We start from the raw sequence: 13,219 nt of genomic DNA on the forward strand, positions 1-13,219 counted from the left end.
TTGATATGTGTTCAGTTGTGGATGACAGTAAAGCCACAGTAAGTGCTTTCAGATTTGGAACAAAATGTGTAGTCAAATACTTTCCTTTAACTTTGTTGTCGAGAACAAACGGATGTAGTCGAGGAATACACCCAGTCTGTTCTCACACCGTGTACTGCGCACATATCTGTATGCTTTATTTTTGTTTTGTAAAGTATTAAATCTAAATGGTTATTTTACCATCCAAATAAACTGATCATAAAAAATACTGGTTGCTTATTTGGCTGTGCTGCAGGGAAGATAATGGGAAGATAATAATGCGGATACAACTTTTGTACTGAGTCCAACTCAGTTTTAAGACAACTAACAGGATTGCAGCATCATTCTGTTAAAAGTATCCTCTCCTCTACAGTTTTGTTTGATGAACCACCACATATGACCATGTCTTCCCCCCTTCATGAGATTTTCAGTGGGGAGTATATTGTTCTACAGTTTCTGTGCTGTGTGAGCCCTGATGTAGTCAAGGAAGCCATGACAGCAGCCATGCATCACACTCTTATCTGGCACATACACACGCACACACACTGCACTGAGAGCCTCTGTTTAATGCCTGTGAGTGTGTCCTTGTGTGTCTGGGCTGGGCTATGTGGGAAAGTGTGTTTTGTGACCTTTCTTCCTCTCTAGATATAGGGTCATGCTCACCACCTCTACCACCCCATCCCCCCTCTTTCTGATCTCATCCATTTTGTGTCCCTCCCTACTGTTATAGCAAACTGGAAAACAAGCTTTATACTATACTGCAAGATGTGAGTGTATATGTATTTTAAGGTATATACATTTATTGTCATCATAAAACAGCATCTGCATGATTTTCACAGCTTTGCCAACAATACCCAAGTGGATCATAAAACTCCAGAGTGCAAAACTTTGCCCTCTTGTGGCTTTAAGCAGAATTGTAACAAGCCGTTTAGTTTGAGTACATATGCAGTGACTGTCCTTTTTTAGATTATTCTTATTGGCTCTCCTGTTAAAAATGTGTAGAAGTATTAAAATTAAAGTAATTTGTACTACAGTAACATACCATTAGGAAGAAAAGCTTTTAAGAAAATTCTCAGTGCCATGCTCCCCAACACCCCAAATACATGAAAATTCATTATTTTGTGATTTATATTTCATTTTATGTAGTTTATGAGTTATATAATAATTATTAAGTCCCTGCTTCATTGAGGTATATGTATGATATAAGATAGGTCAATTTTGCTGAGACAATTATAGTGGTAAAAACAAGAAAACATGTGATTCAAGTGTGGTAGGTATGTGTTGAACTTTATGTGTCATGAAATAATAATAATAATAAAAAATATCTATCCATAGACTTGTACATATCTATGGACAGAGCAATAGTTACTGCGACAAACAAGGACGAACCATTGCCTAAGTTTGTCTGGCCACCATGCTCAGTGAGGAGGATGGTAAGAGAATGAGTTTAAAAAATAAATAACAATCACAATGACCTCACAGTTAGAACTGGTGCAAAGGGGGTCAATGTGTCTCCTCATCAGGCACTAGACATTATGTCTACTGGCTACTTGGAGATCGTGCAAGGAAAAAGACTTTCCCCTCCAAAGCTGATTGGTTTGTCTGGTGAAAAACAAAGGGTTGAATATGTGAGAAAACACTGCAGGTGATGTTAGATCACACAACTGTTTACCTAGACATTTTTAATAAGTGTCTGATAGTATTTGGCAGAAAATTGAAAACATAATTTGACCAGGTAATTGTGATGCAAAGAGAGCAGAGGGAATCTGCATAAATCAGTGTTTAATTAGAACGTTTTTAAAAAAACTCAATGTGTACTGGTTGTTTGGAAGTGATCCAAAGCCTCTTCTCCCTAAGAAGAATGTAGCAGCACATCTTAGTTTTACTGATGAAATGGAACAAACATGAGGCTTTTTCTTTTAAAAATGCAGTCTCCCTCTTAAGAGAGCTTTGCAGAAATAAATGTATGTAAACCTCAATCAAATGAATCAACGTTGCTTAAAAAAAAAGGTAATTCCTCCATGACAATGGTGCAGATGAGTACTTAAAATCTTTCAAACTTCTTAAAACTCCTCATTTGTATAACCCCTTTTCATGTCTGTGACAGTCTTTCCTCAATCCCTTTGCCAAAACATTGAAGCTGACCTTAAGCTTGACCTTCTCCTTTCTCATCATCATTGGAGAGCTTGGGAATATTTTTGCTCCACTTCACTCAAATTTTCAGCTGGTGTTGAAAGAGGGCTGCTCCCGCTCTGCAATTCTTTCAGTTTATTCTGACTGATCGGGCAGCAGTTCTGATGTCAAACCCACTTGAATGTACAATCATCAGCTGCCAGCGTGATGTCAGCCAGCTGAAGGGTCAGCTCCGACACAGCAGAGCCAGCTGCCTGGCTCACAGACCAACAGAAAAATTAATTACTTATGTCACGTTCAATAACTCACATCAGAGAGTGCGGTTTTTAAAATTTATTATTTCTGGCATGTGGAGGATGTGTAGAGATTCGTATAACGTGTACTGGAAGAAAGCAGATTGAAAGTTGATTATATAACAATATAAAAGCATCTAAAGTAGTATTCATTCATCCATTACACATCAATGACTTGGCAGAGTGTCTCCAATAAAGCTTTCTTTTTTTCATTTACTTTTACTGATGCTCTATAAAGCCATGAACCTGACACTGTCAGCCTCAGTGCCAAAGTCTCTCTATGCTGCTATGTTTTCCAATCAAGCTCCAGTCACTGCAAGGATGGCTGCAGATTTATATGCAGTCCTTTCTGGCTAGTCCACCAAATCATTGGGATGGAAACATTCATCTGCTTGCATGAAAGAGACTTAGACTATCACTCTTTGTATGTAATATTTTGCTGTTCAGTACTATTATTGGCACTTAAAGTGTACTTTTATGAACATTTACCATGCTAGCTGAAGCCAAGAAAGTCTGACATGTATCTCTTTGGTTCCTTGCAGTCACTCTGGGGTTCGCACAGTACTTCACACCCATCCCCCCGAAAGGTTTGGCAGCTGTCTCAAATGTTGTACACATGTAAATAACTTTTCAAAATGTAGAACAAGGAACTTTAACTTACAGTTCTCTGATTTTATTGCTGGTTTTGTAGAGGTAGCCACACAGATAATTGGTGGTGTACAGATGGTACTTTGGGAAGCTCTGAGAATTTATGGCGTAAGAAATAACCTTTTCAACTTGAATAACTGTGGACTAAATGTACTATATTTTATGTACGTAATGTCTAAGATTCCCCACAGTCAGTAAATTACAATTCAAATCAACAACTACAGCAAATGTCTCATTTCTTGATTCAGAGAAAAAAAAATAAAGACTAAAAAACCAAGGGAAATAAAATCTTTTATTTTCTCTTTTTCTGTAGGAGGTTGGACAGATTTATTTCACAGCTGAATATGTGTTAGTGGACAGACAGCATTATGGTAAGCAACAGAGCGCTGCTCTTAAATGTGCAAAAAATATTTCATAAACAACCTGGAACTGAGGAGAAAGTGTTAAAGTGATAAACAAAACACTGACACATCCTCACATTAAGCTATGACTGCTAAGTTGTCAAGGAAAGCATTCATATCTGCAGGATAGGTCAGAAACCAAAACACAATGTTAGACTGAAAAACACGAACAAGAACAAGATATATATGTAAAAAAGATAACAGCTAAAAAACAAATCCATCTGAAATCTTGTGGGTGATTGATATTCAAAATTAATCAACAAAACCAAAATATTACAAAATATCTAACTTGCACAACAGGGTCTAACATGTCCGGTCTAACATACATTTATACATTTACAAATGCAGCTCAAACTTTAGAGGTTCTGAGGATCCAAGTTATTTATCAAGATATAAAAAAAAGTTGAGAGGGGAAAACAATGAAAGGTTCTCCCCATGTTAACTCTACTGTTACATAATACACATTTGTGTTTCTCTGCATGCTGAGAGATTTCAAAACAACAGGCTGACCTGGTGAGCTGATTTCTATACCTAGCCAGGACAAACATAACTTTTGGCCCCCGTGTTTTAGCTGAAGAAATCATGAAATAGATCCCGCATGTGTTTGGAAACAAGCGTGCATCTCAGTGAAACCCCGCGCTGGCCTGAAACTTTTTGATTCTTTAGAGATTATACTAACAGTGGAAGCCTGAAACTGACGGGAAGGCTGCCAGCCCTCTGTTCCAGGCTGTCACCCATCAGGTCAGACACACGGTGAACTATCAAAGACAACCAGACCCTGCTGGATGTCACGACATGTTTGGTGCTGGTGGCAGCTCAGGAAGACAGTGACAAAGTAGTTGCAGAAACAACAAAGAAAAAAAGAAAGAAACTTTGATCAGGAAGGTGTCTGACATCATTTGTTGGACCCATTAAATGAATACATTTAAATGTATTGTTTTTTTTTATCTAATATGTTTTACCCTTTGCTTTTCAAAGATTGTATTTTGATTTGGAGATTCATCTGTGGGTGTAACCACGTTTCTTGTCGTAGCAGGCCTCTAGATGGCAGTGTTTGAGAGCAGTTTGTGCAGTGCACAACCAAACTTCAATTGTAAAGGTTTAATTTTCTTTTATTTTTTTAAAGCTAAATATCTTTTTGCATGCATGATTTAAGCTCTGAAGTTTATTCTCAAATATCAGGTCAGGGAGGTTTGTCAGTGTGTGCACATTCAGTCAAGATTTCTGCTGCAAAACACAGCACACACACAAACAACAGTTGGAGCTGTTTTTTGTTTTTCAGGTAATTGGGTGAACAATTTCTAAGATTTCACCTCACATGTGGTTCTCCGCTGTTCAGATCAGTTTGTTTTTCAGCATTATGTTCAGGTGCAGAAGCTCGCAGATTTGCGCTTTTCTACACCTGTGCTCTCCTAATTCTTTTTCTAACCTCCTTCCTCTTTGGAGGTAAACTGCACCTGCTTCAATTCACAAACATTTCCGTCATTCAAAGAGGATGCAAGACTTTCTTAAATCTTTCTATTTCATATTTAAAATCTCTAATTCTACGCTCCTTTTACAATTTACTTCATCCCAACATTTAAAGCCAACAATGCATGATGGAATTTATCCAGAATATCCATATCTGCAGGTGCAGGTGTGTGTCTTTCTAACCTGGGAGACCAACAACAAAGAATGCAAACACACAAGCACTTATGAGGTAAAATACATAATAGGAAAAAAAAATGAAAGTAGTCTTAGAAGCAGTTGTTGGAAACACAAAGAAAAGATTAAAAGCTAAAATGTGTGTCAATATCTTCAATATGTCACTCAAAAAGCTTTGCGGATTAAGTCTACACAGGCCCAATTTCCGCCTCTATGTTATTTGCTTTTTATGCAAATGAAACAGCAACAACTGAAACCTTTGATCTGTGCCTCTTTGTTGAGGCAGCGGTTGATGCTGCAAAAAGCCTTGTGACATAATGGGAAACCAGAACTAGAATGGCAGCATGGAGACTTCAAATAGATTTGCTGAAACCTGATATCTTCTTATGAGATGTAAATGAAGAGCAGCTGTTTCACCACCTGCATTAAATCTCAATACATCTAAAGGTTAATGGTGGTGTCTGCAAAGAACTGGCAGTGATGTTACTGCAAAATAAGTACTTAGTGTTGAGATAAGGTGATTTATTGGGCGGTCAAATCAATCTAAGTGTCTTTCAACCTGCTAAGATGATAACTTTGAAAAGAAAAAGAAAATACACAATTATTCTGATTTTTGCTGTATATTTCAGAAGTAAAGGTGTGCATTTAATTGTTAATCACACAATCACCTCCTTCGGTTTAGTCTTTCTGCTTTGAACAGAAAATTCTGAACAGTTTTTTTTTTTTTTTTTTAAGGTTTTACTGTGACCGTGATGTACTGCAAATTAAGGCTTCCACGCAATTTAGTAAAAACTTAGTCCCACCTCAAAGTAATCAAGACCTTGTAAACATACAAAGAATGCCTTGGATGGAAGACATGCTAAAAAAAAATAATAATAATAATCTTTTCGAATTAAAATATTTCAATGTCCTTTCTATGCACTCTTTTTAACCCCAATCAGCAGACAGAGACACACTGTAAGCTTCGGAGAAAAGATTTATTTTATTCCTGAAAGGATAATGTCAAGGTGAATTCAGACAGCCACTCTGTGTATTTTATTAAGCTATGTGCCCTCATCCTTCAGTGAGTCATTCTTTGATTTCCTTTTCTAAAGATGCCAGTTTAAAACTGAATAGAACAGAAATACAGAAAGGCTTGTGGTATAAAAAAGAAGATATTTCTGGCAGGATAAAAAAAAATAAAAAATAACAAATTCAGATCTTAAACAGATTATAAGACAGAGGGTAATACCAAGGCATAGAGACACATGTCAGCAACAACAGATCTGCTAAAGCGTGCAAGCTCATTGTAGTGGAGGAAGGCTGCAGAAAAACACAAACTGTGAGGAAGGATTCTGCAACTGGGATGGGTTCTAGTAAGCCTGCTGTCCCATGTGTGTAAAAAGCTTGTCCCACACCTCCACATTCATGATGGCATTGCCCATGGGACACATAGTGGCTTTGATGTCAAGGTAGTTACCCACATAATTGATTCCCGAGCCATTGGCTTCCCCTCTGACAAAACCATGCTCATTCTCTTTCTTCTCATAGTACATTTCTTTGAATAAATCCTTATCACAGTTGCGACCCTTTTTATAGATGCCCACCGCAAACCAGTTCTTGTACAGGTTGTAATCCCAGGGAACTGAAAACATGATGGCCAGGGTCTCAATGTAGTCATTCTGGGACCTCTCGAAGAGGTCGTAGGTCAGGACGCCAACGCTACCGGTTGCTTTCCCACCAGACTTGGTGAAGGTGCACACCTCTGTCTTTAGGGGGCGTACTGTCGGTTGAGGTGGGTTGAACACCTCCCCATTGTCAAGGTAAGTTCTAATAACAAAAAATAAGAACAAACTGTTGAAACAGATACATGTAACACATCAAGCTCAAAATCTATTTCCTTACTGGATAACATTGAATCACAATAAACCTTTCCTGTTTGGATCAGTTAGGATTACCAGAACGATTGACTAAAGGATACCGTTCACTTCCAAAAATTAGTATACAAAGGATATCCTTTTTTTAAAGTTCAGCAGAGCCCGGATGAAGTCTGATGACTTTTAAAGCTTCCGGTAGGTTAATACACAATATCTGAGTTAACAAATATTAACAATAACATAAATCAACTGCAGTTGATGTATGTTAAGGTCTCCAACACTGTTTCAAAATAAATCATGCAAGATATTAAGAGGGAAATTTTGGGCATCAATAAATCTGGAAGGATAAACATTATAGGTATGTCTTGTTTCAGATTTAAATGTATTTTGGTGCAAAATGTGCATTATGTCCCAAAGAAAAGAAAAACAGATCATGCAAATATGTTGGCTAAATTTTTATCACTGACAATGACAAATCTCTTTTACCAATATGGCCTGAAAGACATAAATATATTATAAGAGATCAACAAAATGCTTACTTGGGACTGATAAGGCAGTAGTTATTCGTGATATTTGAGATTTCAATAGTCACGCTTCTCTTGCTGGTCACATCAGCTGCCACAGCTTCAGCCGACTCCGTCATGCTGCAACAATTATGAGATCTATTTGGAAAACAAAAGTATTTCAGATAGAGTCAAACAACGTGAAAGTCTTTTTTTATCGACTTTGATCGATTTTTCATCTTATCAATACAGCAACATAAAGTACAAAAAAGACGATGCCAATGGAAAATGGGTGAAATTTAGCTTCAGTTGTATAGTGAGGCTAATGTTAAGCTAACTTAAGGCTAACTTAACCAGATAATAAATTCTGATGTAATACATACATGAGTTTTTCAGTTAGTTTTCGATAATGATGCTCTGTTAAAACACACAAAATACCTATCAAGCAAAAGCGATTTGTAAGGAATTTTAACTAAGAATAGTGATTTTAGAAACGTACCTGTGAACAAAATGCAAGTATTCCAAAAGTAAAATGGGAGAAGTCGGAAAAGACACCTGAATGGGAGGCGCTGTTTTTCCACCCCCCTGTTTTCCAGGATATGCCCCTCCCTCTTGCGACATAACATAATTTAGACCAGACACACCCTCTTTCCAAATACATACATTAGTAAGTTTGGGCCTACACAAAAGAGTACTGCAAAAAATATAAATGTGGTTAATCCCTGTATCATCAAACAACCACACCCTTTCTTGGATCCGTCTCTAATACTTTCCCCTTGGATCTCTTTGTTACTAACTCTGCACATTTATCCTGTCCTGTCTTTTTTTTTTTTTTTTTTACTTTTTCATGAAATCCATCTGAGAGAAGCAGTTTGGGAACCTTATTCCATTTTTACCGAGCAACAGAAAAAAGTAAACAACGCAAGTCTAGGCACATGTCTCTGGAGCCTCTTTACTCTTTTTTTTTTTTCTACTACTGAAGCTGTTGTTTTCCAAGTTCCACACAAACAGCAAGATGAAAAGTCTCCTAGCCAGTGAAGAACCGTGTTGTTATTGCACAGATTAAAAAAAACATCTACGCCAGCTTTCCATCTGTTGCCGCTCATTAGAGTTGGATAGATCCAGATCAGAGATTAAATAATAATTACTGTTCATCAGTAATAATGCAGGCATACAGAGTGAGAACATACTCCACACAAGGCAACACAAGCATTGGGTCTGAATGTTTTATTACCATAATCAAAGAGAAGAGAGAGTACAACGTACATGAGTCCAAGACATTAGCTAATGGGAAATCAATGAGCTGGCTGTCAGATATTGATATCTCTCAGCAGATGCAAAATACAGATGACAGCAAAATCAGTCTTCCCCTCCTGAATGCATTTTTTTTATTTTTTTATTTCAAGATGACGACAGTGGTCACATCAAAGAGATTCTATTCACTCTATGGACGCAAAACCAACAAAGAGCTTAAGAATAAAACCCAGTTGACCTGCACACTAATGGCCCATTTTATCATACAGCTCCACTTTAACAATAGCTTTGCCTGTTGTAGACATTGTGGCTCTTAAATCAACATGTGCTGCTTTATATTCCAGCCCACACCCGCTTGCCTCAGAGCGGGTGAAGCTGCTGAGATCTTTCCCATCATACATCTGGTCGTACAGATGTTTGTCGCAGGCCCGGGAATGCTCGACCACACCCACAGCCAGCCGGTTCTTGTAAATGTTGTGGTCGAAAGGCACGGAGAACATGATGGCCATGCGCTCCGAACAAACCCGACTCTGCATGTGGAACAGGTCGTAGGTCAGCACTCCGACCGCACCGGTGGCGGTGTTGTCATCCTTAGTGAAGGAGCACACTTCTGTCTTTTGGGTGCGAACTGTGGGCTGGGGTGGGTGGTACGAAAAGCCACTTGTCATGAAAACCCTACAAAGGAAAGCAAGTTACAAATGAATATTGAAGACATTGCAACAATGTTGCAATGTAAAAAAATGAGAAAAAACTTTGCAAAGTTTCCTGAAGTTTGGGGATGCTCTTTCTGAGTGTTGGGGTGGAAAAACAGTGTACACTGATGGATGGAGTACGACTAGAAGTGTACTACTATGGACTTCTAAGCAAAAGTGATTCTACCTGCAAGCGATGTGCAATGAGGCGGTGTGTGTCAGTGCATGATAGATTGGTAGATGTTCTCAGCAACATAATGTCACATATGAAAATCACCCATCCAAAATATGGCCAGTCCTGACAAATCTAGACAAATGCAGAAACATGACGCACATGGCAAAATACTTGATGTGCATTCTGGTGCTGTATTGTGCAACTCATTCTTTTCTTCTTCTTTTTTTTTTTACATTACCAGTGCCTTTTAAAAGTATTGACATTCCTTAAACCTTTTGACATTTTGTCATTTTATTAAAAAAACACAAAGTATGAAGTGTGTTTTTTTTTATTTTTTATGACTAATCTAACAAGTGTGTATGTATTACACAAACAGTAGCAAGAATAAAGCCATTTTTAAAGAAAGATCTTGTTTGCCACAAGCAATATGGAACACAGAACGAATATGGAAGAAGTTGCTCTCATCAGATGAGACCAAAAAATTGAACTCTCTTGGCTGAACCCAGCATCCCTGCCTTGACACATGGTGGTGAAAGTATCATGCTGTTGGGATCACTTTTCTCAAAAAGGGAACAGGTATCTTATAAGTATTGATGGGAAAAACTACAGGACAATCCTGATGAAAAGAAAAACTTTTGCTAACTGCAAAACATTTGCATCTCGGAAGCTGGAACAACCATAAAAACAGAGCTACAATGTCCTAGTTTAGATTTATTATTCTTCAGGTCAAGCTTAAAAACAAAATCTGAATAATACCTCACAACAAATTTTGTTTAGTCACAGCACATTTAGAATAACAGAAACAAAAGAAATATTTTTACACAAGATGTGTATAAATACAAGCTGTTCAAACAGGACAAATGTGCCAACATTTATCTACATAAAAAATAGAACTTGAACATTTACAGTCAAAGCACATTCACATACTAGATGCGCCAACCAAGTCCAGACATAGAGACAACTGATAATCTGTAGTGTTATTCTTTGATGCTCTCTGTCTAATATGACTAAGCTTGAGCAAGATTGCAAACAAGAATGGGCAAAGATTTCAGGCTTTCAATAAGCAAATCTGGCAGAAACTCACCCATGACGACCTGCAGCTGCAATTGCTGTCAAAAGTGAGTTTACAAAGTTTTGACGTTTCTCAGATATTTCTTTGAAAATTGTTTTGAAAACCAGGTTGCATTTTCCTTTCACATTACATTGTTCCAAGTTTTTCTGTCCAAGTTGCCTCGGATTGTGATATGAAAAAAAAAAAATCAAGTTCAGGGGGGTGTGAATACTTATGCAGGTTTCCATTTGTCAATTTTTCTTGTGTCTGACTGTTCTCACTGCAAATGAAAACGTGCATCTTAAAGTGAATAGGACATTAAAACAAGCGTGGTTATTTTTTAAACAGTTCAATATGAAATTACATGGAGTTTTCAAATGCCATTGCTACAAATTTAACATCAAACATCAGCGTGCTACACAGTAAATAGAAATGTACCGCACCTCACCTCATTGGGGTTAGACCTCAAATGTACTTTCAATGTATTCTTTAATCTAAGTTGTAAGCTTAGTGATGCAGTTGAAGACTTACTTTGGGTTAATGAGACAGTAGCTGCCGCTGATATTGGTTATCTCTATGGTGCAGTGCCTGTTGGTTGTAATTGTGGCGGACACAGCCTCTGCTGTTTCAGGCATCTTGACTGCAAGAGAATAATGAGTGAAAGCTCAGTTTTGTAGATCCAACAGAGCGAAACAAATGTGTGTGTTTTCTATTTGGATACTCAGAAAACATGAGTAGTATTTAAAATGATGGCTGGATGAGAAGAAGCAAAGGTCAAAAGCGAGCTTTTGCAGTTACACCAACTCGCTGGAGAGAACAAATGTAGGCAAAGTAGGTGTGCTAACATCAAAATAGCAGAAGAGAAATACGATCCACAGTACTTGTAAAACTTTTTCTACACAATAAATCAAGTGATATTTTCCTATTGCTGAGTGTGATTATTATATTTACCTTTTAGAGATTCGCACCAGTGTTGTGCCAGACAGCAGCATCAAGTTCTTTTCCTCAGATCCTGGAGAGAGTGTCTCTTGTGTGATTACACCTCCACAGCACTTGTTCAAACACAGGCGTGTCCACATTATCAGTTATTAGAAAATTCTGGCTAACAAAAAGTGGCGCTTTGGGCACCTGGTATTCTGTAAATGCTGCATAGTAATCATCATAGAGGATTTTAATTAGGTGAATCTCAAAACATATCAATTAATTAGACAGCTGATTATTGCCAGGTTTCTATGTGCAACACAGATGAGATGTATTGATAGGAGATTCTTCTCACATTAAACTTTCATTTTTTATCTTTATTTTTTTTTTAATACTTTCATGTCTTTCATAGGCTCTCATAGTTTAATTGATTGTCTTGTAGATATTTTAAACAAATCCCACCACTCCTGTAGTAGGCAGTGAAACACTTCATGTTCTATCTTGTTTTGAGTAAAACTACATTTTCCCTGGTATTGCTCAACTGGTTATTTTGCTGCAGGTAAGGGCTAGCAACAGATTCCTTTGGGAACCGTCTGAAAACATTCACACATTTCAACACACTGTCTACATCCAGGTCTTAAATGCATACTCTCCCAGAGGTTTAGGGAGTTGTGAAAGAGGCACTCCCTTTCTCCCCGTTGGCTTCACAAACAAGACTTTATGCAACAACTGACTATAGTATCAGCAGTATATCTGAACGCTTCCCGATTAGAGATGTTTTGCAGTATGATCCTTTAAGCAGCACACATAATATCACAGCAGCTGTTCTCTTTTTGTCTAAGAACCCTTCAATTTCAAAATTTGAAGTCACCAGATGGCACCAAACATGCATCTGCAAAAACACATTTGTACTCCACAAAGTTTGTCAGGTTAAGTCTTTTCTAACTTCAGACACTCAGTAATTCTATTAAGGGAATTCCAAATGTTACAAACAGAAAATCCCTGATATAGTAGGTTTTTATGTGTCACAATGTATGCTTTTTTTTTTTTTTTTGCATATTTCCCAGGATTTTAAATGTTGTTAAAATAGAACAACCCAAACATAAAAGAAATGCAATCTCAGTGGCATTATCTTTAAATTGGAATCTGCCTGGTTGAGTCTTAAATGTGCAAAAGGACCTTTGCACACAGGAATGGCTTCCTCACTTTGACCTGTCTTCTGCTGCCACCCTCAGGCCAAATTTGAGGTATTTCAGATACATCATTTGCCAAATCACTCTTTTAATTACGAAAATGATCCTATAGAGACGTAATGACCCGCACTGAGTATTATGCCTCTTCATCGGCACTCACAGGGGTTAACAGTCATCACCCTGTATTCCGCATGACCTGCCTTTTAAGAGCTCATCTCAGGCCAAATTACGTCCTTATGAAGCAGGTGTGTTAAATTTAATCACACTCAGGTTATCTTTGTGAGAATAGTTAGTAAGAGGTAATTAAGAGGGTGACAAAAGGAAATAATATGAGCACTCGCAATCAGCGTGATGCTGAGACTTTCACAGTGTTATGACAAAGATAAATGTATGCTGAGTACATAACCATATTTAATCACAGTGGCTGCAGCACCAGT

At 37.7% G+C, this 13,219-nt stretch overlaps 2 protein-coding genes across 2 annotated transcripts; both read right to left on the bottom strand.

Moving 5' to 3' along the window:
* Positions 1-6,095: 6,095 nt before the first annotated feature.
* Positions 6,096-8,106, bottom strand: apnl (actinoporin-like protein). Its single transcript, XM_015006784.2, has 3 exons — positions 7,996-8,106; positions 7,533-7,655; positions 6,096-6,946 (listed from the first exon to the last, which is right to left on the bottom strand). The coding sequence occupies exons 2-3, from the start codon at positions 7,634-7,636 to the stop codon at positions 6,490-6,492; spliced, it is 561 nt and encodes a 186-aa protein (XP_014862270.2). The 5' UTR covers positions 7,637-7,655; positions 7,996-8,106; the 3' UTR covers positions 6,096-6,489.
* A 602-nt stretch (positions 8,107-8,708) lies between these two features.
* On the bottom strand, positions 8,709-11,755 carry LOC106929689 (uncharacterized). The gene is made up of 3 exons (XM_015006783.2): positions 11,620-11,755; positions 11,200-11,308; positions 8,709-9,425 (listed from the first exon to the last, which is right to left on the bottom strand). Exons 2-3 carry the CDS (start codon positions 11,301-11,303, stop codon positions 8,996-8,998), a joined length of 534 nt encoding a protein of 177 aa, XP_014862269.2. The 5' UTR covers positions 11,304-11,308; positions 11,620-11,755; the 3' UTR covers positions 8,709-8,995.
* Positions 11,756-13,219: the final 1,464 nt, after the last annotated feature.

The sequence above is a fragment of the Poecilia mexicana genome, unplaced genomic scaffold, assembly GCF_051168715.1.
Source record: "Poecilia mexicana isolate PSO_F unplaced genomic scaffold, ASM5116871v1 scaffold_8, whole genome shotgun sequence".
NCBI lineage: Eukaryota > Metazoa > Chordata > Actinopteri > Cyprinodontiformes > Poeciliidae > Poecilia > Poecilia mexicana.

Coding starts and splice junctions, on each gene's coding strand:
- LOC106929689 (XM_015006783.2), bottom strand. CDS start 11,303: ATGCCTGAAACAGCAGAGGCTGTGTCCGCCACAATTACAACCAACAGG. Junction 9,426..11,199: donor TACTGTCTCATTAACCCAAA/GTAAGTCTTCAA, acceptor TTTCCTTTGTAG/GGTTTTCATGACAAGTGGCT.
- apnl (XM_015006784.2), bottom strand. CDS start 7,636: ATGACGGAGTCGGCTGAAGCTGTGGCAGCTGATGTGACCAGCAAGAGA. Junction 6,947..7,532: donor TACTGCCTTATCAGTCCCAA/GTAAGCATTTTG, acceptor TTTTGTTATTAG/AACTTACCTTGACAATGGGG.